The sequence below is a fragment of the Branchiostoma floridae genome, chromosome 9 (genome assembly GCF_000003815.2).
Source record: "Branchiostoma floridae strain S238N-H82 chromosome 9, Bfl_VNyyK, whole genome shotgun sequence".
In the NCBI taxonomy this organism is placed as follows: domain Eukaryota; kingdom Metazoa; phylum Chordata; class Leptocardii; order Amphioxiformes; family Branchiostomatidae; genus Branchiostoma; species Branchiostoma floridae.
The window spans coordinates 3,481,084-3,507,349 of record NC_049987.1 but is presented as its reverse complement, the minus strand read 5'-3'; the positions used below and the strand labels follow the sequence as shown (position 1 = coordinate 3,507,349).

General features: G+C 39.8%; 1 protein-coding gene across 1 annotated transcript; it reads right to left on the bottom strand.

Annotated features, from left to right (window-relative positions):
- Nucleotides 1–10,559: 10,559 nt before the first annotated feature.
- Nucleotides 10,560–26,217, bottom strand: LOC118422981. Its single transcript, XM_035830876.1, has 19 exons — nt 26,188–26,217; nt 25,116–25,236; nt 22,617–22,850; nt 21,467–21,679; nt 20,686–20,766; nt 19,632–19,849; nt 19,111–19,504; nt 18,366–18,596; nt 17,318–17,530; nt 17,013–17,093; nt 16,415–16,528; nt 16,044–16,111; nt 15,296–15,540; nt 14,567–14,649; nt 14,076–14,213; nt 12,925–13,089; nt 12,352–12,575; nt 11,507–11,650; nt 10,560–11,252 (listed from the first exon to the last, which is right to left on the bottom strand). Exons 1-19 carry the CDS (start codon nt 26,215–26,217, stop codon nt 10,560–10,562), a joined length of 3,690 nt encoding a protein of 1,229 aa, XP_035686769.1.
- Between the last annotated feature and the right edge of the window lie 49 nt (nt 26,218–26,266).

Genomic DNA, 26,266 nt, shown 5'->3' with positions numbered 1-26,266 from the left:
GCGCTTTCCATTGTCACCCACTTCAAGCATTTCGAATACAGCAATTACACAAAGTAACACTTAAAAAGAATATAGAAAAGTTTGTCCAAAAGAGAATAAAATCCAATACATAAAACGTCGTGCAGAGGTCCAAATGTGCGGGCTTTATCCGTCTCATGTGCGTGATTCATCACAAGATCATGTTATACAGTAGTGGATTGGAGTCTACTGTTACGAAGGGAATACTGTAAATGCAGAAATGTTCGCGGTGGATTAATGTTCGCGGTTTTCGCGGTGACCACTTCACCGCGAATTTAAAACCAACGCGAACATTTTTCTATTGTGGTATTAGACTGCAGTCTATGGTGTTACCGCAAACTTAAGTCCACCGCGAACAGTCCCTTTTCCCACTACCGCGAAATCAGATCCCCGCGAACTTAAATGCATTTACTGTAGTTAAATCTTTTCAGTTGTAATGAGGACCCACAGAAACAGACGGTTACTGTTCATCAGTCCTGCATTAAAGGTTTTCGTGATTACTTCTTTAAGGAACGATGAATTATGCATTTCGCATCCAATTTACGTCTTCCTTTGTTGTTGGGATCCTGGGATAAGAATAAAGTATCTCATTAGTGATTTGCATAAATCAATGCAACAGCTCCCACTTCCAACAGATTTACAGTTAGAGTTCGATATGCATGGCCCATTCATCAAGTAATAAACAATTTGCCATTTTTTTTAATTTTCGCAAAATTTTTATGTTTCTTCTTCATTTTATTGTTCTACTTCATTTTTTCTAGGAAATTCAGTAACTATGCTGATCCTACAATAAACACACCAAGCACCGTCACAATCCATCAAAAGGGTCCTAAGTTATTATTACAACAAACATAACACAAGCACACAAACACCCAAACGATGCCGTTATATACGTAAAAGAGGTAAAATATGCAAATTTCATTTGCTCTAATTGACGCAGACCAAATGTAAATCATTTCTCTGTAAAATGTATTATTCACTGTTATATTTTATATTCCATTTCTGTAAGACATGGGCCTTACTTTATCCACCTATTGGCTAAGGTGAAATGACTTATCATGACTCATGACTAGAATTCATGCTTTGTTTCTTTATTACTGCACACACACACACACACACACACACACACACACACACACACACACACACACACACACACACACACATACACACACACACATACACTCACACACAAACAGGCGTGCCGGATGTATCTCTCACTCCACGTGTAATACCCCCTTTACACTAGGACAGTGCTCTCGCTGCGCTCTCTCTGCGACCTAAAACTTGACAGAACGCTCAACGAATTGTATTTTTACGCTTTGCGTGTTTTGTTGTCTTTTCAGTCACACTTTTACGTTTTGTATGATATACCCAGTGTGAAAGCAAAGGTTACACATATCTTATCAAGGTCGCAGTGAGAGCGCAGCACGATCGCCGTCTAGCGGAAAGGGGGCTTAAGTAACTACTAGTATTAGTGGTCGCAGTTCTTACGGGTCAGGTCAAACGATCGTACGCGTCATAAGATCCATTCAAGATCGTTCATTTAAAGCATTACGATAGCTAATCATTTGTCGTACAATCTTAGTGGTCGAGTCTAGGGAAAGCCGTCATAGACCCTTGTCCGGTTGTGGCTGTGAAAGTCTGCTGAAGCTTCTTCAACATCAAAAGTTTGCGACAATCTGGCAATCATAGGCCAGCTAAAATCCTTGGTCAGCTTAATGATACTAAATGTATATTATGACACCGTAAGATCTGCTGAGATTCTGCTCAGAGAGAAGAATAATCTATAATGAATGTGACCGCTCTGTTGGAAGGGAATGTCAGAATCAACAAAGCGAGTCCAGAAATTGCTACGAGCTGACAACACTTCCATGTCTGATCCAGGGGAAATGGCACAGGAATTCAATGACTACTTTACATCCTGCGCTTCACGACTTACAGATGGGATGCCAGATTCCGAGGAAGATCCTCTTCGCCACATCCCTGATTCCACGACGAAGTTCAGCTTTGTCTGTGTGGAAGAGACTGAAGTGTTAAATGAACTTCAAAAGTTAAAAACGAAGAAAGCAACAGGGTTGGACAAAATTCCAGCCAAACTTCTCAAAGACTCCGCCCCAGTGGTCGCAAAGCCATTGGCACACATATTTAACTTATCTCTCGCCTCTGGAGAGGTTCCATCTGACTGGAAGGAGGCACAGATTACACCTGTACACAAGTCTGGAAGCTGTGCTGATGTCGGAAACTATCGCCCTGTGTCAGTTCTAAGTGTTACCTCGAAGGTGATGGAAAAGCTTGTATGCAATCAAGTGACACGTTACCTGACCAGATGTAAACTTCTCACGACTCACCAAAGTGGGTTCAGAAGGCACCATAGCACTGCGACGGCTGTACAGAAGGTTGTCGAGGACATTACATCTGGGTACAACTGCTCTAAGGTCACAGTGGCACTATTTCTGGACCTAAGGAAGGCATTCGATTCGGTCAACCACGAGATTATGTTAAGTAAACTCAAGAAGTTTGGCTTCGATAGTGACGCTATGAAATGGTTTACATCTTACCTCTCTGAGCGCCTTCAGTGCACGTGTCTTCAGGGTCAATACTCTTCAAAAACTCGGGTCTCTTGTGGGGTACCTCAGGGAAGTGTCCTAGGTCCGCTATTATTCTGTTTGTATGTTAACGATTTACCCAATGTCATCCAAAAATGCAGTATTCACATGTACGCTGATGATACGGTCCTGTACTATTCTGCTGTTTCCGTGAAGGTATGTGAAGAGACTGTCTCTATGGACATGAAGAGAGTGGTAAAATGGTTAAGTGAAAACAGGTTACTGCTTCACCCAGACAAGACCAAATCGATGCTCTTCGGGCTCCCTCAGAAACTGAAGCATGCTGGGACAACCGTCAACATAACAGACGGTGTGAACGTTTACGAACAAGTTGACTCGTTCACTTACCTGGGCATTACTCTTGACCCAGCGCTCAGGTGGGCAGCACATGTACAAAAAATCACGAAGAAGCTTCTTAGCGGACTTGGAGCAATGGGACGTGCCAGAGCCTTTGTTACGGACGAAGTGCTGAAAACCATGTATCAGACACTATTACTGGCTCATCTGGAGTATTGCGCCACAGCATGGCTACCAAGCCTTGCACAAGGCAACAAAACTCTTATGTTACAGCTGGATAGACTGGTAAACAGGGCTGCAAGGCTCATCACAGGACACAAACTCCGAGACCACGTGACAGTCTACAACTTGAGAGCAGAGGCAGGGGTAGACTCTGTGCGTAAACGGACAGAAATTACGACTCTTGTTACTGTCTTTAAGACAATTCGTGGAAAGGCGCCGGCGTACTTGGCATCTTTGTTCAAGTGGGAGGCTCCACAACAATGAGTGTACGCCCTACTCGGTCAGAGGTAAAACGTCTGAGGGACTACGACCCTCACCTACTCTGGTGTCCACCAGCAAGAGTCATTGCATTCCGAAACAGTCTACAGTCCTACGGACCTTTCCTCTGGAATTCACTACCGCTAAAGCAACGGAAATTGCTCAGCCTCAGGACTTTTAAGAAGTTCATTGAGAATTAGAACTTGATCTGGCTGATGCTCCGTAGTCTGGACTTTGATATTGGATAATTTTATTATGTATTGTATATGTGCTATGTGTACTTTGTACTTTTATGTCCAGGATTACCTGAAAAGGAGGCCGATTTCCGGCCGGAGATATAATTACTGGTAAAATAAATAAAGTGAAAAGTGTGGTCCGCTGTTTATTATGCTTGTTCATTGATCTAGGGCACTTTTCCCAGATTTTCTACTAAACTTTGTCAAGGAATCCACTGCTTCTGTGATGTCACGTTATGTAGATAGAATGATCCTTTAATCTGGTAACTATCTCTCATATCTATTAAACATAAAAATGTCTAATGTCTAACCCCTTAATTTTAAATCTAGAAAATATATCGTTGCCGCTGTACTAAGTCTGCTCTGGATCTAAATGGTAACATTGCGTTAGAAGTTGAAACCTATGTCTATGACTGAAGCATCTTTGATAGAAATGCATACAAAATCAAATTCAAACTCCTACGTAGGATCTACTTATTGTTGTCTAATAAGATTTTAAGCTGGCGACGTCGGAAGTATTAGGAGATTTCCGTGGCTTAAAGGTAAAATCTTCTGTGGCCGTTTTAAAGTAACGACCTTCTTTCGTGACCTGGTAGCCTCAGAGATCAAAGTACAATCCCTGAAGAATGATTGAGCCAGGAAGGAATGGATTTGTGGGAATGTGACGAGAATAAAGTTTGTAGATGTCGGTTCTTTTTGTTTTAACTATTCGTCAATATTGACAGAAGAAGGCCATATATGTTTAGAGCGGCTCCTTTTTACGATTTAAAGCTGTAGGGGGAAGGCTCCTTGATTTTACTTCTTATTACCCTCAACGAGGAGGGTGTACAATTGATATTTGTATGTAGAATGTATGTCTGTATGTAGTATGTATGTATGTATGTACTATGTATGTATGTATGTATGTAGTATGTACGTATTTTGATGAAGGTACGTGAATGAAAAAGGGTAGGCCCCAAAGCAGTTACTGAAGCAACTGGATATGACTTTTTTTAACAGTCAGACGCTTTAGATCAATTACCTTTCGTTAGAGACGCTGAGGAAGGCTGGTTGAAGAGCGGGTTTTACACCGGTACCCGACGTAATAGTATGTAGCATGTACGTATGTAATGTGGTTTAGCAGCATAAATCAATAAGCTATGGGTGGAATCAAATAATTTTGGTGTGTGGCAACTTCTCATCATATACAAAATTTGAGCCCTCTGGTGATCTTCATTTAAACTGCGGCAAAACGTTCATATGAATGTCTTTTGTAAAGAAAAGGAATTGTTTTTAGTGAAAATAATCTGATTATACCGTCGCTCATGATATGGGTCGGACATCTTGGATTTTAACCAATGACGTTATAAGATTAGCATAAGTTCTGAACATTTATTCATCAATGTAACATTAAATTATGTAAGCTGTTTAAAATATACGACAAGAAGTGTGGTTAAGCAAGACAACCTTGATACCTCATTGTTTATACAAAAATCAGTAAAATATGTCAGAAACATGTTGCCATTAAAGCCATTGCAACATAAAATTTACAAACTCACAGTTGTATAGTAAATTTGTTGTAAAATATCTTAAGAAAAGTTTGGTAGTCCTAGCACACGCCATTCGGCAGTTCTACGATGTCAAAGTTGGCGCAGGCACTTTTAGCCCCCCTCCCCCGTTTAGACAGTTTTAAGTCATTTAGCAACTTTGTTTGGAACTACAGAGCGCGGTTTGCAAGAGGATCAAGCAAAAAAAAATGGATTGATAAATTTTCATGATTTACCTGTAAATGAAGCTGATGAAGACTCCATGATATAGATGAAAATTATAGCAAAAAAATATAATTCTCCCATCGGCATCCCATCCTTCGTTTACCACCAGAATAACTGGAATGTGTTCTATTCATCATCTTTCTGTCAGCCAAGGCCCCAAAGGTGTCATTAAAACTGCCTCCTACACAACCCGACCCCCATTATTTCTAGGAAGGTGACTGTCAAGGTCAATGTGAAAATGATTAATCATGCACCTTAGGTTAGCTACCGCTATTAGTGATTCTATCCATATATCCATAGCTATTCCTAGTCTGGTGTCTGATCATTTCTGTGGGGTGGGGATATCCAAGCGTTCTGTTTCATAATGCAACTTTTACCTTGCTTAACTCTCCTGTTTTGCCTGGCGTAAAATCTTCAAGACAAGTAGGAATCAGCAAAATTTTAATTTCTCTTTATAAATACTTTTAGTGTATAAACATGATCTTGAAGCAGACTGCACGTTTGCATTGAGCGGGAACGTAAAACGAATCGTTTAACACAGTAGAAGCCGATTAATTGCACACCCCACTTGACAGCGTATTTCGGTCAATTATCCGGATGGTGCAACAATGCGAAGTTATCCAGCTGGACCACACTGGTCTTGGATTAGGGGTTTCCGTGCAAATAACAGAAGTGTGTGGTAATCTGTTCTGCAATTAACTGGCAATTAACTATATACCACACCGCTACGTTTAACGAAATTGTAAGCTGCGCTTTCATGTACGTGTGTTTCATCATTTTACAGATACTTGGCATAACATAACAATCCCTTAGCACAATAAGATTCAAAACCTAGATATTTTATGTCGTGTCGTTTACAGAATGTAATTTTGATATTCCGTTTTTCTCACCATGTTTATGTGTTGCCCATTAGTCTTAGTCCATTCTAATTTGTTTGATACCTAAAGTGGCATACGCGTATGGTCGCATAAAGACGCGGTCACATAGTTGGTGCGATCGTCCTACGACCGATAACTTGAGGCATTTTAGGGCAGCCATGCATGTGTCCTACAATGTTCAGCTGTCTTGCTGTACAAAACGCTCTATTAGACCCTTGTGGGTGGTTGGCTCTGTTATTGTTGGCTTAACAATCCTATTATCAAAATCATACGATGAACAACCTACATGTGACCGCGCCTTAACACAGTTTGTCCGCGACCTCTGTCCACAGTAGTACTTCGGGTATACAGTAGCGTGTTACAGTACTTGAAGAGGCCGTAGTTACTCTGTGACACTGGAGGGTAACCTCCAGTAACAGAGTATTGTAATCACTTTGTGCGTTGAGTGTTCGCACCTATATCTCTATGTTCCTTATGCCGCAATCATATATGCATTGGCATGTCGTCTGTACTCGGTTGGGAAATGATGCACGTTTTTTTTTTTTCGCCGTAGCTGTTTTTATTATGGATGTGATAATTTCAGTTTTCACCCCTACGCCGTCCGGTATAGTGGTTCAGGTCTTCCTTATGATTGTGCCTTAAGCCTTGTAGTAATTTGATACCGTCAAGCAGATGTTGTCCTCGTCGGAATATGCCATCTCGTTCGGGCTTTGCGTTTCCAATATTGAGGTTGGTTTGACATAGCATACTGTTAACATTTTGCGCGGTTGATAGTCAAATGCATTTTATGGTTAGAACGTGTTTGATCCTTGGGATCATTTTTTTTCGCGGTAGCTGTTTTCATTATCGATGTAATAATTTGAGATATCACCCCTATTTCCCTGGTATTGTAGAACAGCTGGCCTATAGACGATGGCGTTTGGCAATTACTTATCTCCAAGCAGATATGGGGTCGTGTAGGCAGCTGTCCACAGCTGTTATTGACCCACTTTTTGCGCCTCAGGTATCCATTGTAAAGCTGTGTTGTTGTTTTCATTTGGTGTCGTCCGATTGAGACGCTGATTTCGCTGTTAATGCGTACAGGACTGTGTCTTGAATTTGGCAGTGATAGGTATGTTAGCTTTTAAGTAATTTGTTGGTAGAAGCTGATGTGATGTGTTCTGTATGCGATATAAACATCGAGTCATACACCATAGAAAACATCACAACCGACATAAACCATAATTAGGTCACAGAGTATGTTACCTACGGTCACTTGTTATCATTTTGTGCACGTTAGTGAGGTGGAAACTGTTGTAAATGGTAGACGAGTACGTAAGTTTTGAGACATTCAGAACTTTGGTTCCTATGTTGGTTCGGTCGGGTTCAATCCGTTGTGTCGGCTGCAGTTCCATGACCTCCGATGGGATCAAATAAAATTGGCTTTACCAGAGAATGAGTCCCCAAATTTAAGCTCAGATAATTTGTAGATTCTAAACTTAACTTTAACATATTAAAAAAAAAAAAACAATTATTATAGTAATTTTTGAGTGGGTCCTCAACCATGTGAACCACAGGCGAAACACTGTGTCTGCCACTTTCAACCCCAGCGGTAACCCCCCTCTGATTGGCAAAACATTATATTCGATTAATTTGTCATCAATTGGCATCGATTAACTCAAACTGTATAATTTTGGATGGCACCAGACATATCGTTACAGGACTGAGGCCTATGCTTTACTATAGATTTTAGTTGACCCAAGAACCACCCCCTTCCACCGTAACTAACACTAACCCTGAACCCAGATCACTCAGAACGTTAGAATGTGGACTGGCAAGCTCCGTTAAGACCAAAACGTCAACCAGAGTAGTAATGTTTGTAAAACTAGAAAGGCCGACATTTGCTTGAGAGCAAATACAGCATATTTCAGCCATCTCCATCATGCAACAATAGGCCTTGAGGTCGTTGGCCCCTTTGGCCATTGGAAAATGACCAAAAAAATCCCAAATATATCATTTTAAAGTGGTCCATGCCAAAAATTATACATGGGTCATTTGAATAGATATCTAGAGCACCCCATTACCAATTTACGGGTCATTAGGTTGTAAATCGAGGGAACAGGAGCCAAAAATGTCCAAATTTTGTCAAAAAATGGCCATAAAATCGCAAAATTAAGCATTTTGTTGTACCGTATGGGAAAACTTTTATTGAATTTATGTGCACATAATTGAAGGGCACTTTTATACCAAATTTCAGATCATTTGGTTGTAAAACGAGGCTACGGGAGCCAAAAATGTCCTTTTTTGGTCAAAAAATGGCCAAAAATCGCAAAATTAAGCATTTCTTTGTACCGTCTGCCAAAACTGTTATTGAATCTAGGTGAGCATATGATCAAGGCACCTCTGTACCAAATTTTATGTCATTCGGCTGTAATACCAGGGTACAGGAGCCCGAAATATACATAAAAATTGACAAAAACCTCAATAAAATCATTTTAAAGGCAGATATGAAAAAAATGAAAAAAGCACCTAGGGGTATTGGCTTACTCTACCATTGTGCCAAATTTCAAGTCAATCGGTTAAAAAATGGCGGAGTTGATTCGATTTGAAGATTTGACAGGAGAAAGAAAGAAAGAAAGAAACATTACGAATACAATATATTTCACCATACCTATGGTATGGCTGAAATATAATTATACCACCAGTTAGATAGAATACTCACCAATTTGCTAGATTTATTGTATTCGTGAGTTCAATGTTATGTAAAGAAGAAGGGCATGGACCAGCGATGCCTCCTAGCGGGAATTATGAAAAGGTCAACATAAAATATGTCAGTGTTAAATTCTCCTCGTCTTTTCTTAACTAACGCGTGCAATTATAATCAGTCCCAAATGAGAATATCGGTTTAGTAAGTCATGAAAACTAAAATTCACTTTAAGATTTGGTAGTTTAAAGTCACGAGTTAGTTATGGTAAAGTTCTTGCATTTGTAACAAATGCTTAGGGGTTGCGCACATCTCGATTACTGTAGCCCTTGGGCCACACATTTGTGCAAGCCACTACAGCAGTGGGGTAGTCCGCTTAGTTTAGAAATTTTCCCGTAAATCTTTAAGATTTATGTAATGCAGTGCAATGATCAGGGGTCATATGAAAGTCAGCGAATTCACTTTTGGAAAGTTTCTTCATGCCATAAGTTTTCGGTATCTGTTTGTTAAACATTTTAGGCACCTTGTTGTGCACATACAGTGTTGGTAACAACAAATTATTATAACTTATTTTTGTCTGTTTTTCATCTCTCTTACATAATTTCAAGACGCCGGCTACTGGTACTTTTAGAAATAATAAAGATATTGGAGACGAGATATATAAAAAGACGCTTTATAAACATCTTGCTAGATATAGACAAAGTGCTCTATCTTTCTTTGTTGTCTCCTTGATTGTCGCAAGGTGGTGCTTCTAAATTACACAGGACTTTTTCCAACAGTATAAAAACGGCTACGTATTAGAAGTATACATCAATTAGGTATCAATTTTACTTTCTAACAGTAAGATACATTATTAAAATGAAGACACGTTACGTTAACTCAAATATAACATGACACTGTATAGCATGCATGCAATTGGCCCAGGTATAACGGGTGCAGCAAAGACTCAAACTGTACCCTCTACTTTAATGCATATATTATAGCGTTAACATTTATCATAGCTTTATAAAGATAGCCTCGTAACATTGCCTGAATCACAGATAGTACGCTTAATAGGCTAATCATTAAACACAGACCATTATGTTGTATAACGTAGTAATTAAAACAAATAACGTGTATCTATTACGCACTGTAACCATTTATATTTTTGATTGTATATTGTGCAGTTACCAGGGCTAGCTTCCGGCTAGTCGCGTATCGCTGGTCGTATTTCTCTTTATCATAGTAAATTATACAGCCGAATAAATCAAATCGACATGTTTTTCCAAGAAGCGCTGATCATGAGTTTGCAGTTTTTCATCTAATTTCTTATTGCTACAACGGCATTAAACGACTACGCATTGGGTTTATCTGTGGGAAATTTGGTCAATTCTTCACTAAAGGCAAATGCTAAAAGTATGTACATAAATCCAATAACTTAAGATAGTAGACCATTACTTACACAATAAAAAGTTGGAAATCAAGTATATTGTCAACAATAAGCAAATACACGTACGCATGGGTAAAATATGCAATCCATACACAACACCGTAATACTCAGACAATACAACATGTATTATGATGGATAAATCACTTACATACAACTGTACAGGTTGATATCATGCTTGTTACACATGTGCGTAATACAACCAGTACGTGAGAGCGAACAGTAGAAAACAGAAGGGAAACACCTGACGGGATCTGATATCAATGGAACACGGTGTGCCCTTAGGTTTCTCCCCAGCTCCAGGCCTTGTGATGATTGATGTTCTGCGTTGGGCAGACTCAGGTCGATCTTCTGAAAGAGAGGGAGTCCCCCTATCTTTTGTCTCTGGGCCAGACACCTTTCTACCGCGCCGCCTAACGACTATCGATTGATCTGCAGTATGTGTTTTCTTCGTGGCTGTCTTCGGAGATTTTTTTGGTGGTCTGACAGATCGCATTTCGTTGTCGTTGTTTCGTCTAGCGGAAATCTTGCCAGCTGCAGTTGAGGTCTGCCTCGTTGACTGTTCAGCAGAAGAGGTTGGAGCTGGTCCTACGGAACGCCTTTTGCGTGCGTTATACACCGTAGAGGAAAGCTTGCGACGGCCAGCTAAGATATGATTCTTTGACTGTGCACAAGCAGTGATAGTTGGCGGCCGTACGGGCCACATTGTCGGTACTTTAGGTGCCCTTGCGGATGATTTACAATCTGCAGGTCTTGCGTTGTCATCTGCTGTTGAAAATTCTATCTTTTTTGCATTTTTCGTTGCTGCAGTTTCGTCTTCAGAAACGCGTTCTTCAATGAATTGCAATGGCTCAATCCTGGACCGCTTTCTAGCCTATTTAAGTGATAAGAAGTAAATGTAAATGGGGCGCACTATTGACTCAGTTAGTACTTACGCCAGCAAATCACAACGACCAGATTTTTATTCAAGTGCCAGTAAGAGTACACTATAGGACGAAAAAGAATATGGGTACTTAGAGGCATGGATACATCATAAGGGATAAACTGATTATAATCATTTTCAAAACAATGGGAAATTACTTTATGTAATCTTCATTAACAGCCACAAAATACGCCGAGTTGAATTACCAAAGTGTTCCAGGGTTGCTTCTTCTTTGTCTTCTCGCCGTCGTTACTGTGTAAGAAGTGCACCACGGCAAACTCCAACGTCACCAGCAGGGCGAAAACGAGGCAGCCGATGTGCCAGATGTCGATTGCCCGGATGTAAGATATCTGAATTGGCGAAATAAAAGTTGACAATTGAAACACATATGGTCGGTTACACATACTTATAGTTCTGAATGTCTTTGAAACGTTATGCCTTTGTAATGGGGCTATACACAAAATACAGTCACAAACGTAGGCCTTCAAAACATGCCAGAAGATGACAAGAATGATGTTCTCTAGAATGATCCGAAGGTAACAAAATCTAAATTGAAAGCTAAATAGATCAACATTATTCCAAATAAAATGAGTATATATAGATAAGAGTAAATGTCTTCCATAAAAGTTAATATTGATGTTAATTGATGTATCAATAAAGGCCTATTATAGAAATATTTTCATCACATTGAAAATGCCAACATAATTTTGTTTATTTCATTATGATAAACTTACTCGGAACATCGCAAATTACGAAGTAGATTATCATACGCCACAGGTTTATATTCCAATACTTCAAGTAAGTCTTGAATATTGTATAGAATAGATATCATATGATAACACATTGTCTCCTATAACATCATACAAAGATCAAGAAAGTACATTGTATGGGACGTATGACATACAAAAGCAACATGGAAGTTGAACAAATCGTTCTCTATGATATGTTATGCTTATGGAAAATTGAGAAGAGAGTTGTATATTTTGTATATAATCAAATTCAATTAATAGACAGGACTATGTCCAGAAAACATTGGAAAAGAATCACTCACGTGTGGCATTCTCATAGTCTGGCTCCCCAGGCGTATGAGCATGAGCAGGGTGGTACTGCCGATGGTGATCCGTGCAGACGACTCGCTGTAATGGATCCAGAAGGACGACCACGATACGACCACTACTGTAGTGGTGGGGATGAAGGTTTGCAGGATATAGTAGGGAAGCCTTCGCTTGAAATGGAACCGTACTTCAATGGTGGAATACACGTCTGGTGACCCACCTGATAATGGAACAAATACTGTGTCTGGTTTAAAGTTACTCAATTGGTTTAGAAAATTTTACAAGAAAAGGTTGAGCTCTAATTTCTTTATTGTCTTTGTGTGTTTCAAAACACATAATCATAAAGCGTTCCGCAAAAGGTTTTCCTATTCAACAGGGAGCATAAGATATTCGCAAATGAAGTTTATAATCATGTACTCTTGATTTTCTTATTTCTTGTCTTTACAAAATGGTGGTTAAGGGTTAAAACAACTCCGCTCGGGATCTACTACTCGCCCCAAGGGGGTGACGGGCTCTATCATTCTTTAAGAATATTGGGATGTTACAATAATGTATACATATAAAAGTACCGAATTTGGTGAGGTTACAGTCCTTGGGCACATCTGTACACGTCCCTGAAAACTCGGAGCATGTTTTACAGGCCGGGTCTCTGGGATCACAGAACCGTAGGTACGGACACAGCTCGGCACTTTCACCCATCATGCACTTCCGCCGGAAATAGGTACAGCCCACACCTGCAGAAACCGGAAATGACATCATGTGTTAACTCCAGGCGTCTACAGATATTTGAAGCAACCGAATAAAAGCATATATCAATATGTTGTCAAACGACATACAATTATTCTCTATCTAGATAAGGAAACATTTATGGTATTTCATTCAATGTGTTTACTGTGTTTATCAGGATTGTCTATTATCCTTTTGTCCGCCATATTGGATAATCCAACGGACTTGAATGTGTATTGTAGCGAACTGGCAATTGCGGCCGTGACATTACGTGCAGGAACATTATACCTTGAAAGTTTTTCAACACCAAACACCCTTAAATCTATGAAAATGACAAAGAAATACGACCGCTTTTGATTTAACCGTTTTAAGGCCAGAACAAGTAAATTGTATTAGAAAGATAGAGAAGTAGTACGATCTGAGCTCCTAACCTAGTATAGGTAAAACTAATTACCTACCACACTGATGCCACTTTCTGTTACAGTATTTCTTTTAAAACAAGAGTAAAACTTTGTCTGAGATATTAAGTTGATGTTTTTTTTTAGAAAACGTAGGCCTCTTGGATTTCTTACCATTTTTACCATGCTCTTACATTCTATTTTACAGACGTCATCATCCATGAAATTTACTTTCTCTAAAACAAAACAAAACAGAACAGAACGGAATGGAACCTTTTGAATGATAACAGTTATCGAAGTTTGAAACTTTTCTAAAGCTCTTAACCGGTCTTAACATATTGAGGAAAGCCCTTTTTGGCATACAATTAACTATGAGAAATCGCCCCTAGCTGTTTCATCTTGTGTATTTTTTTTATATAGATGTGATATGGATTTTTTTTCAAAAGGCAAGTTAGAAGTACACTAACAAGTACACGAACATTAGACAATATTGCATGGTTGCTACCATTAAACCCTCATAACAGAAAATGAAGATAAAATCACGCCTGCAAAAAAACAATATATGTTTTCCCTTCGGGAAACATACAAATACTGACCGTCCTGCCGTGTTGACGCCACAGTCCCCAACAGTTCTGTCTCTCGGACGACAAATTGAGAATCAGCTTCAGTCAGATCAAGAACAAGCGGTTTTCTCCCACCGGGTACAGGGCTGATTCGAAACACGATTCCCCCAACTGCAGTAGAAAAAAACAAACATAAAGGTAAAACCCGGATTACTATATAATAATTCAGATGTCTTGTTTTCCATTTCACTTGTCTTAATTTCTTATACCTTTCAAGATTACTTATACCAGCATTTCCTGAACAGAGATTTTTAGGGGATTTAAACCTGAAGCCTCTTCAATGCAAGAGATTCCTACTTCGTAAGGGGCAAAGATAATGCACTGACTATCTTTTCCTTGATGCAGTATTATAGTTTTTTGGACATCACAAATCTAACATCACCTTGTTCAAGACTTGGATATGACATTTTAGCGAACAATGTGACAAGTCTTAATCTTTGTGGCTGCTTGAATCTATAACTTACATCCATGCAACTGCAATCTGCACGTCTGTTTGTCGAAGGGATAGTTACGCAGGTCTAGGAGGCACGATACGCTCAGCTTCCGCCTACAAGAAAGGAAGGTATTATTAGTAATAGAAAAATGCGTTATTGGTTGCGTGATGGAAATAAAGGTAACACTTCAACTTGCTGAAAGTGATTCTAATCCGTATCACAATTAACATGTCCAGAGTTGTAAGAAACACTCGGTCTAGTTAGTTATACCCCCTTTCCACTAGGACGACGTTCTCACCGCGCGCGCTCTTTCTACAACCTAGCTAAAACTTGACGAATCCCTCAACAAATTGTAAAGAAAATAAACGAATCTTTTTACACTTTCTGTATGTTTTTTTTTCTCAGTCACAGTTTTACGTTTTGTATGATATTCCCAGTGTGAGAGCGAAGGATAGACATATGTTATATAGGTAGCAGTGAGAGCGCAGCGCGATCGCCGTCTAGTGGAAAGGGTGCCTTTTATATTAGAAAGTAACACTTTTCTAAGTTACCTCAAGTTCCTTTTTATTGGTATTCATTTGTTTAGTTTGTTATGTTACAATATAGATTTCTACTATATTAGGCTATGTTACTTTACCAGAAATGTACACTCATTTGATAGAAAGTTTTGTAAAAAAAAAAACATCGGTGTTACAAGACATGCTGTTGTTGAAAATATATGATAGCCATACACATGCATGTGTTACGCGCAATGTTTACCTGATGGAATGGCTGATCTGTCCGTCAGGAGACAGCCATGTTGTCATAGTGCCGTCTTCATCACTGATGCCATCTCCCTCGGAAGATCTAGACACCACGTACCAGCTGGCTCGCACCGTCTTGCCGAACTTCACAGCCGGCAGCCACAGAACGTGTGCCGGGACGGGGATCCACGTCCTGCCGCCCAGGTTAGCCAGGCGAGGGTCGGTCCAGGCTACCGTGAAGGTAGCTGTCACGTTGAAATTCTAGTATTTGTAGATATGATCCATAATTTGATTCTCTCTATATATATTAGGGTTTTGTTGTTAGTTAATGTAAATCTGAGTCCGCAGCGTACCAACGCTGCGGACTCAAGTTTACAGGTTTCAGCGTCATTGTGTTATCAAATCCCTTTTAAAGCGTTAGCAATGGTCGTAATTTCTATTTTGTTTAGTTTACCATTGGATCCTGTCTCTGACTATTTTTTTTACAGAAAACTGTTTATTATAAAATACCGAGCAAAAGTATAGTCATTCACGAAAACAAATCGACTTTTCGGCGTCACGGCGTCTTCCGCAGCCCTTTCGTGTAATGGTTGACGATTTCCATGTTCTGTTGTTTAAAATGAATATCTCAGTTGTAGCTAGCTGTCCACAGCTGGAACCTGACTCTGTCTCACGTTTTTGACAAAATAAACAAAAAAAATATTTGAATTATAGATACTGAGCAAAGTATAGTCATTCATTTCAAATAAACAAAACAACCCTACCATAGACTCTTCTGACAGCCAGCCAAAACTGTCGATCTTTACGCCTGAAGATGTCGGCAGAAGTTTTCCTGAAATTGTTTGAAAGGATTTTCGTGGGTGTTTTAGCATGATATAGCATCGGAAATTTACAACTGATAAAATCACTGATGTTTTGGTGATGTCAGTTTTGTGTAGATGTTTAAGGGATAGATGTACTAAAGATAAAGGATAGAATGCTTTCTATATGAAAACAATCCTTCTTTTCCTCTAATATTTATAATTTGTTTTGTTTATTGTGCTGTGTGTATAATTCATATAATGATACACGACTTGGATGATTTTTAGCTAGAGAAATTCAACAAAACATTTATACAAAAAGAATCTTTACTTACCTTTCTGCATGTCGATTGGACTCTCCTTGGCGTTGTAAGATTCCGGCAGTGCCTCGCCTGTTTCCCAGCGCCGGTATTCCTCCATAGTCCCACCGTCAGATGGGACAAGGGGGTCTGTAAGGAAGAACAACTTTAATCATAACGAACTTGCTAACATAGTTTACACTAGTTATGCTGGTGAAATGAAGTAAATTGTTTAGAGATGTCAGTACTAGAATATATTTCTAAATTTAGATAAAGAACAATGCGACACATGAAAAGATTCATGTTACGTGCATTGAGGCTACAGTGTAACTCTTGGAGCTGTCCTGCACAGCATCCTGTCTTGATTGCAATTTCTTTTGTTAGCATCTCTAGAAATATCATGTTTCAAAGATGATATTATGACGATATGATATAATAGAATTCACCATAAAAATACAGGTAAGAATGATGTTGAAATAACTGTCCTTATTTACTTTATTGCCAAACTGTATATGTTGGATCACTTGGGTCAAGATGTAAACAAAAAAAGTTAAGAGGAGAGGATTCCTACTTAGTATCTATTTTTTTTCAAGGCCGTATTTGGAAACAGACGCATTTTGTTCTTTTACCGTACCAGATGAATGCGTTGTCCATTCTGTTGAAGCTTCAGTAGGTACTACAGTCGACGTCGTTGTATCCTTAGGACTGGTCTCTTCTTTAATGATACAAAGAAGAAAAGGAGACTGTCAGGAAATATTCAGGTATATTTCACTTGCATTTTTTCGTGTTTTTGTAACTATTATTAACTATTCATAAAAGACAGCAAAATAAAGTTACAAGCAGTGAACAAACATTTAATAGAAATCATTATAATCTTTCAAATGTATTTCGTGCCAATGATGATATTTACTACTGATAGAGATAAAACATTTTATTTACCTGCGCCATAGACTTCCACTTCGCAAAGTGACAAGTATTCCACCCGTCCCACCAGCTGTATGGACACATATCTGCCCTCTATGTGTGGGTTACAGTACACCATGAGGGTCTGACCGTTGGTTGGAGTGTTCGCGTAAGTCTCTCCACACTGGGCATTCTGAAGGAAGTCCTCGTCTGGACCAACTCGTACCATAAAGTTCCTCAGTCGATCCGCTGCAAAGAAAGGGACAGAGATAACGTGAAAAAATATAATTGACTTCACTATTTGCGCTCGAGTTTGTTGAAGGTGCAAAAAGAATATATATCGTCCTATACTGCGAACATATGATAAAAAACCGAAATGATCTTGAAGCCCTTTCCATCTCTAACCCCCCTATCCTAAGGCAAAGAGAGAAAGAAACAGAAAGAAAGGAAAAAACGAGGGAAAAAGAAGCGAAGGGATTTAGAGAAAGAGACAGAAAGAGGGAAAGAAAGACCTCTGTTGGGCAGATATAAGATGTTTAAAAAAATCTCCGTTTATACATAGAATAGTTTATTTAGTTATTTGTTCAGCTGTTTATTTATTACAGAGGGCAGGGCCATGCCCAACTAGCTATAGGCTACTGCCAAGGGCTAACCCTGGGAGAGAAGAATACATGTTACAGTGTCACTAGCATAGCTTAGAAATAATAATCAATTACAAATTTACATCATATATATCACAATCTGTACACGCTAATAATTACAGCATGGGTAGTACATGTACTGACATTAATAAACAAAAAAATGGATCTCCGAGGGAGAAAAGTTAGTGAGTTTACACACGATAGAAGAAGAACTATTGTATATGAAACAATGTATGGCAACAACTATTGCACAGAGTACAAAATAGAGAAATAGGATAAAGCTTAACAACCTAGTTAACATTGCAATATGGGCTAACATAATTCTTTGATAGAGTATTGCAATGGAGTAGGCTAATTATTAGTTTCAGTATTCTTTCTAATAGCAGAGCAGTCTTTGATATATTTGCTTATTTTTAGATCCTTCCTTGCACACCAAAACTCACCACAGCAGTCCCCTCTGTTGAGCACGCTGACGTGGCTGACTGTGTAGGTACCCGCCAAGTCTACCATCCACCACGGCTGGTACTCAGCGTCGGTTTGCGTACACTCATTGGCTCCACCATAGATAGCGGTCCCTCTGAGACCATCCACGGCCTTCTCCGGGCCCAAATCGTCTCCGTTAAATATGTACTTGGAACTTTGTGTTGTTATCCTGTTAAGGGCCAGGTTGTGTCCTGTAATTGAGTTGTTGTAGAAAAAAAGCCATCCAATTTTGTTAAAGGACGCATATTTTTTTCTTCATAATGCAAAAAAAAAGAAAGAAAAACTAGAGTCCCAGGACCCCGTACCTTCGCCAAATGATCCTAACCTCTACAACTGCTGTATGAATTGTGTCTGTCATTAATTATGCAAATAAGGTTCTCATTTCCATGAATAATATTTCTTGATCATCTACTCCATTAAACAACAGACGTACACAATCTATTTAAGAAATAAGGCTTTTATCGTTCTGATAATTCATGCAAATGAGGACATCATTTGCATAATTAGTGTTCAACGATTTTCACCTGTACATAACTTCCAAATGCTACAAGTAAGAAGTTCCCGTCATTTACCACAATGCCATTATAATAGCATTTTCTCATGTATTAGGCAAATGAGATATATATTTGCATAATATCTATCTATCAAATTGACAATATTCTTCTCCTTCTCGGTTACAGGTAATAAGTTGGGTACGGTACTTACCGCAGCGATATTCAGAACTAGTGGCCAGTCCAAAAACATTTATGTCAGTGGTTGCCCAGTCCATCACGTTGCCATGTTGACGACAGGAGTCTGTCCCTATCTCAGCTGGAGTCAGCACGCGGTCCCAGAGGTTCACCTGTGACAGTTCTCCACTGAACGCTTGATCCGGCTCGAACCCTCCCCAAACTGTGTCTTGTTCCTGTGCAAGGATCCATGTTCCACCACTGCGCACTTTTCCTCCCACGTTAAGCCTCGAGCCGGAAGCGTAACGAACGCCGTCGACGAAGACCAACCAGGCTCCATCGGTGCTGCGCCAGGTTGCACATACTGCATGCCTCTCACCATCCCAAACAGGCAAGGCACCAAGGGAGACAGAGTTACCTTGTACGTACAGCTGGAAAATATGTTTCAAGGACATGGGCGGTCATCTTTGTAATGTCAGCATGGATTGCTAAATTAGTCTTGAGTAATAAAAGATGAGTGGCGAGTTAGATAGCAGAGGTTTGTGATTGACAACTTACTTCCAATCCCTCCCCTGCTCTATTGTAGATGAGTAGCTCATTGTCTCCTTCTTGTACAGCATAGCTGACCACACCTGCATCACTGGAGGAACTCATGTCGGTGCGCATTTGCAGACATAAAGTAAAACTTGTTAAGTCCTGAGCCATCGTTTTCTCCAGCTTGGCGTAGTTACTGACGCTTCGTGGAGCCGGAAAGGTTATCTCTTGCAAATAACCTACTGTAATTGGTGTAATTGGAAAAAGGAAAAATGATACATCTTTATCAAGAATTTATGGAGTTCCCACCAAATACTTTCCTCGGGATGGCAGTTTGCAGGAGTTCATAAACCTAACGGCTCAAGTCTTGCCATCGGCGGCAAATAGTACCGTAACAGGCTGCTAGGGGGCCCCAAATCTAGGTCTCATCAAGACCTACTCACATACCGAATATCAATATCATCCAGGCGTTCTTGAGTTATGCTGGTCTTCTGCAAACATAGATATGTCACAGTAGAGATCACGATCCAGTAGAATCGCCGATTCGATCGAGATTGCGATCGGAGTTAGTCCTAGGACTAACATACATACAAACATACATACAAACGCTACCCAAAACAGAGCCTTCTTGGCGAAGGTAATTACGCTCTTGGGTTTACGTTAAGCATCCCTATGTTTTTTTTTAGTTTATATAGATTAGGTATTCTGTAAAGAAAACGTATGATTCTTATCATCATCATCCTTTATTGATTTCAACATAGCAGACATAATAACAGTCTGAATAGCGTTGAAATTTACAACATAAAACCGTATATATACATTAAGAAACAATATATTAAAATAGTAAACAACATCTCCGATATTAAGTAGCCATCGTTACTAACTACGTGTCTACAGTCTTGTTGTACAGCTTGATGGCTGTGTGCAGGAAAGAGTTCTGAAGTCTTTTAGTTCTGGCTAACTGTATATGTTGGATCACATGGGTCGAGATATAAACAAAAAGTTCAAGAGAATCCCTATCTATCCTGTACAAAATGTTCGTGCTTGGAAACAGAACCATGTTGTTCTTAGACCCTACCAGTTGAATGTGTTGTCCATTCTGGTGAAGCTTCAGCAGGTACTACAGTCGACGTCGTTGTATCCTCAGGAGTGGTCACTTCTTGAAGGACGCAAAGAAGAAAATGAGACTGTCAGGTAATGTACGGTATATCTTAATTGCACGTTTTAAAAAGACCACAAAATCAAGTTGCAAGTATTGCACAGATATTTTATAGCAATCATCATAACCCTAAAATAATCAAACAAGGATAACATACACATTAGCAATAGATGTTTGTTGAGGACAATGATAAGAAAAGGTGGACCAGATTTAAAATCATATTACATGTAATTATCATGCATATATATTTTGTATATATCTTACGAAGAAAATTGATAAATTGATGAATAGGATGACGCTCTTAAGGTGAGTAGAGGTATGCCAGTGTTGATAATTAGATTAAAGTACTAGTATATTTATGTTGATGTCAAACGTGACCCACGATCCTTGAAGTTTAACCAATGAATAGAAGGACAGTTCACTATGACATGAGAAAGCGATTCGCAGTACTAGTATCACCCTAAAATACAAGCTGGACGTCCAACTAGCCCTCGTCTGAACTGAGTTTCGTTTATGTCCTGTAAATTTGCATATGTAATTATGACACTCCAAAAGGACTAGACTTGACAGTTTGTAAACACAAAAGGGGCAAATTTCAACGTATCTATCTGTCACTAAAGCTATTGTAACTATTCGTTATTGCCATGCCAATGATGATAATTACTACTGATAGAGATATGATCAGATGTTTAATTGTTACCTGTTTCATAGACTTCCACTTCGCACAGTGTCAAGACATCCGCCCTTCCCACCAGCTGTATGGACACATATCTGCCTGCCATCGGCGGGTTACAGTGCACAGTGACGGTCTGTCCGTTAGTCGGAGTGTCCGTGTAAGTCTCTCCACACTGGTCATTCTGAAGGAAGTCCTCGTCTGGACCAACTCGTACCATAAAGTTCCTTAGTCTCTCTCCTAAAAAGGAAGGGACAAAAGTCACTTTAACTGTATATGAATGAATTAAGGGTTAATGACCCACCCCGAGGTTTATATGTTGTGATAACGCCTGGTCCTTTGCTTGCTATAACCACCGAATGAAACCATTGAGTGAGCGTAGCGAACGAGGTTGTTTTATGAGGTGGTTATAGCAAAGGACCAGGCGTTATCACACCATATACACCGAGGAACAGGAGGGTCATTAACATTATCATATAACCTACACAAACTTGCAAACTCCTGTATGACGCATAGATCCCTTGGTACTATACGTGTGAATTCCTTTGTAGAATTTCTGAAAATTCACATTTGTTCTTTGGTGCATAGGGAGATTACATATTTCATTTTGAATCCAAAATTTCCACAGAAAATATTTTAAAAATTGCCGTCTTGGCACGTCAAGCCTTTTCAGAATTCTACTGTACTGTATTCATGATCATTCCTGCCTCCGGGGTCTAATCTTTCCTCCTTGCTCTGTGCTATTCATATATCTCTCATTCTGATTGGTCAGAATCCTGTGTGTATCGCTCATTCTGATTGGTCAGAATTTGCATCGACACCATATGGTCGGAATCTATGTGTTAATGGCATTGAAGTGCCACGTCATAATCAAAATGGAACGGGGCCTTCTGATTGGTCCGCGGCGCCTGGCTATATGATATTGAATGACAACATCACAGTCACATATGAGTCATGTATGAGTGATCTGGTCTCGCATTTAAAAGAAGATATAAATAAATGGACCTGCGTATGCGGATGTATGAGTTAAACATGATAGCAGTGTTTGGAGAATATCGTTTTGTATACCAGTAACGGAGATTGTGTGTTTTGGTTCTAACATTCAACAATGCTTTTCTCTCTTTACTGTAGGTCATAACAAAGTGGTACTCATCTTCGATACACACAAAAAACTTACCACAGCAGTCCCCTCTGTTCAGCACGCTTACGTGGCTGACTGTGTAGGTACCTGCCAGATCTACCTTCCACCACGGCTGATGCTCATGGTTAGTGTGCGTACACGCATAGGCTCCACCATCGATAAAAGTTCCTCTGACACCATCCACGGCCTTTTCGGCTCCCAAAACCTCTCCGTTATAGGAGATATAAGTGGAACTCTGTGTTGTCACCCTATTAAGTGCCACGTTGTTCCCTGTAATTCAATTGTGGTAGAAAAATGTAATTGTGTTAAAGGATGCATTTTTTTCTTTAAAAAAGGCAAAAAAGTGGAATTACTCTCCTTCGTTAACGTTTTGCATTATAATGATTTTTGGCGACGCCTCAGGGGGTAGCCTAATAGTATAGTGTGCGTCCGTGAATTCCCAAAATTTCGTCCGCATCTGTGGAATTTTTCCCCGCATGCGTAGTTACATTGTATTGTCTGCAATCTGCATTCTTCCTTCCACGAAAGAGAGTTCCCAAGTAGCCGAGTGTAACTGATACTCCAGCCAGGGCAAATATTTCCCCTCGGCAAACGTAAGGGTCTAGCTGCTCCCTCAGTCCGCCGAAAGAGGGTAGGTGGTTACGAACAGTACTTTGCCGTAGCATATTGAAGTTTTGGCAGATTATAGGGATAATTTTTCCCTACTGTCTGCATAGTTTTTAGCAATGTACCTAGTAGTTTCAGCCAGTTTGTTACCTTCCCCCCAAAGTCCATGGGCGTTACATGGGCGTTACATGGGCGTTGGTATTTCCTGGTGCATTATTTTTCTAGGTCACTCGCTATTTTTGAAATGACGCATTCCAGGGCTCTTTAAGGGGCTCTCGGATGCGCTTTCGATGTTCTAAAAGGGGTTATCACTCTGGAAAGTGCTTTGAAGAGCCATAAACATGCCGCAGGTCACCCCCGCAGGCGGTATAGATATTAGCCACATTATACATGCATTTCGTGTTGCCCACCGACAACAAAACCGAAATTACCTTTCCTTCCGTATCTGTCCTGGAAGATACTACCGAATATTTGGTGGGCAGGGTACACCAACCCCTCTCGCAGAGTTTGTCCCAAACGACAGGGGTTGACGGATCATTGTGATTTTTGATGTGTAGATAACTTCGGAGATGCCTCTCATAAATAAGGGCTATTAATACAAACCAGGGCTAATTTGGATAATTAATGAGAACATTTTATTAAGCCACAGTATTTCATTACTACTAGGGTACTTAAACATGACACATGTAACTAGAAAAGAAAGAAATTTCGATGCACATCAATTATGCAAATTATTGCCTGGTTTAGATAATTAATGAGAAATTGTTATTATAGTGTTAAAGAGGCATTCCACTCCAGACGCGACTGCTATTTTCCGATAGATATTAATTGTTGGAAGTGACAAATTTATGCTACGTAACATTATACGATAGAGTACCCATTAGCCCCATCTTGTGAACAATTGAACTTCTTGGTGTGCTTAGTGCCCCTCATTTATGCCGAAAATATTCACGATAAAGGAAGTGTCTACACGTATAGGGAACACAGTACATGGGTAGGGTCTGCATGGGTTTAGTGAGTGTCATATCATTTTACTAACACACGTTGCGTAATTCGCCACAAGTGGAATGCCACAAAATGTCGGCTGATCATGTATTCATTGATACATTATGTATTGGAAAATAACACTCCCTTCAGTGTAATGTCCCTTTAAATGAAAAAAAAATCCGTTCTTGTGACATTTGGTAGCAACATGTACGTTAAGTTGAACATGCGGACGTAAGTCATGCAGATTAGGGTATCATTTACATAATTATGAGAAAATGGTACAATAGTTTTCTTTGCTAAGAATTTCATTCTTTGTCTGTCAACACATTGTTATTTAGGTAAAGGAGATAATCAACTGATATCTTTTATGCAAATGAGGACTCATTTGTATAATCAATGAGAAATTTATAATCGGTCACTCGTTACAAGGGATCACCTTTCTTGAAAACAGCAATGCCCTACAAACATTCATCGCCTAATTTTCTTCATACATACAGACAGGCGAAAGGATACAATACAAATACAACACACCACCACCAACAACAACGTTTGATACTTTCAAAACAATAAAACCGTCGACATGGCAATAGTTTTTATTCTCACACCTTTTTCGCTTGATTTTGGGTTCATCGAAAACTTCATTGAGACAATACTGACTCTTACGGCCGGTCGACTCCCCTAGTACACTATTCCATGTATTTGCAAAATTTCTGCTATTTGACCAACGATCCTTGGATCCTGGTATATAGAGGATGTCTTCTGCCCGCCTAAACCTTTATTTCTACCACGAACTTAATGCCACCACAAATGTAGTTACAGAGTATCTAATTTGTTCACTTTTTATCGGGATGATTCGTAAACAACAACACACGTAGTATTTAATTGTCTTGTAATTGTCCTTGTAGTAACTTGTCGAAAATCTTGTAAAACATGAACACCTACCGCTTAAAGTACACCTGTAGAGGACTTCTAAGTACTTAGAGGTTCCATCACACGGGTCTCCAAACACAGCGTTGGTGACGTCTAGCGTACACGACTGCTGGTTGTCGCATATGCTTTGAACCTGGCATTGGCAAAAATGCATACATTACTGAACAGATGAAGGTAATACTAGGTTCTAAGTATGCCACAAGAGCCTTATATACCAGATAAGTGCAAGTATATTCTAGGGTAGACAATTTCTCCAGTTTACAAATAGGCAAATGAGTTAGAATTTTAGAAGTGGTAGTGAAATTGCATTCACTTGTGTATCTATAGGACATTACGATTGTTTCTGCACTTTTGTGCATATATACATTATAAATTCTGTTTGTGGCCATATCACTAGTTAGATGTTTTGAAAACGTCCACCTGTTGTTAACGTTTTTTACCTTCAATGTTACTATGGAAATTAAAATGATGCGGGGGCTAGTACAAGCTTCCCGGCATATATTCCTTTCCCGGCATTTTTCCTTTCGCGGCATATTTTCCTTCCCGGCGTATTCTCAGTTGAAAAGCGCGAATATTCGAATCGAACTACACCACCCCCCCAAGAAAAATCTTCCGCCAATGTCCCCAGAGAGGCCGTTGAAGGAGGCTAGGAGTTCACTCGGATTGGTCAGTTACCACCTGAGGCCTCCCGCAGGGTACCGTCCTCGGCCCCCTGATATTTCTCGCCCTTATTAAAAACGCCAGTGCAGATGGAAATTTGACGTTAATCTAACAGAAAGCCGGAAAATCAGCGCAACCTCCCATCTCCAAACTGACCTTGACAATCCCTAGTCTCCAAGCAGACCCTACGGTGCCTTGGAAATAGTATCAAAGCTGGCAAGGGACTTAGTATAGCGGCACAAGGTGCCCGTTTGACTCCCTTTGGCCGGCTATCTCCCTTTGGCCGGCTATACTCCTTTGCCAGCTTTGATATTATCTCTAAGGCACCGTTGGGTCTGCTTGGAGACTAGACAATCCCGGCACCTGGACAAAAGCTCAAAAAGTGAAACTGAACCCTAAGAAGTGCAAAGCAATGTACGTTTACTTCTCCTATGTCGCCACCACCTTTATCCATCGTCGGAAAACCATTGAACGTAGTCAAAGTCCTTAAATTACTTGGCTTA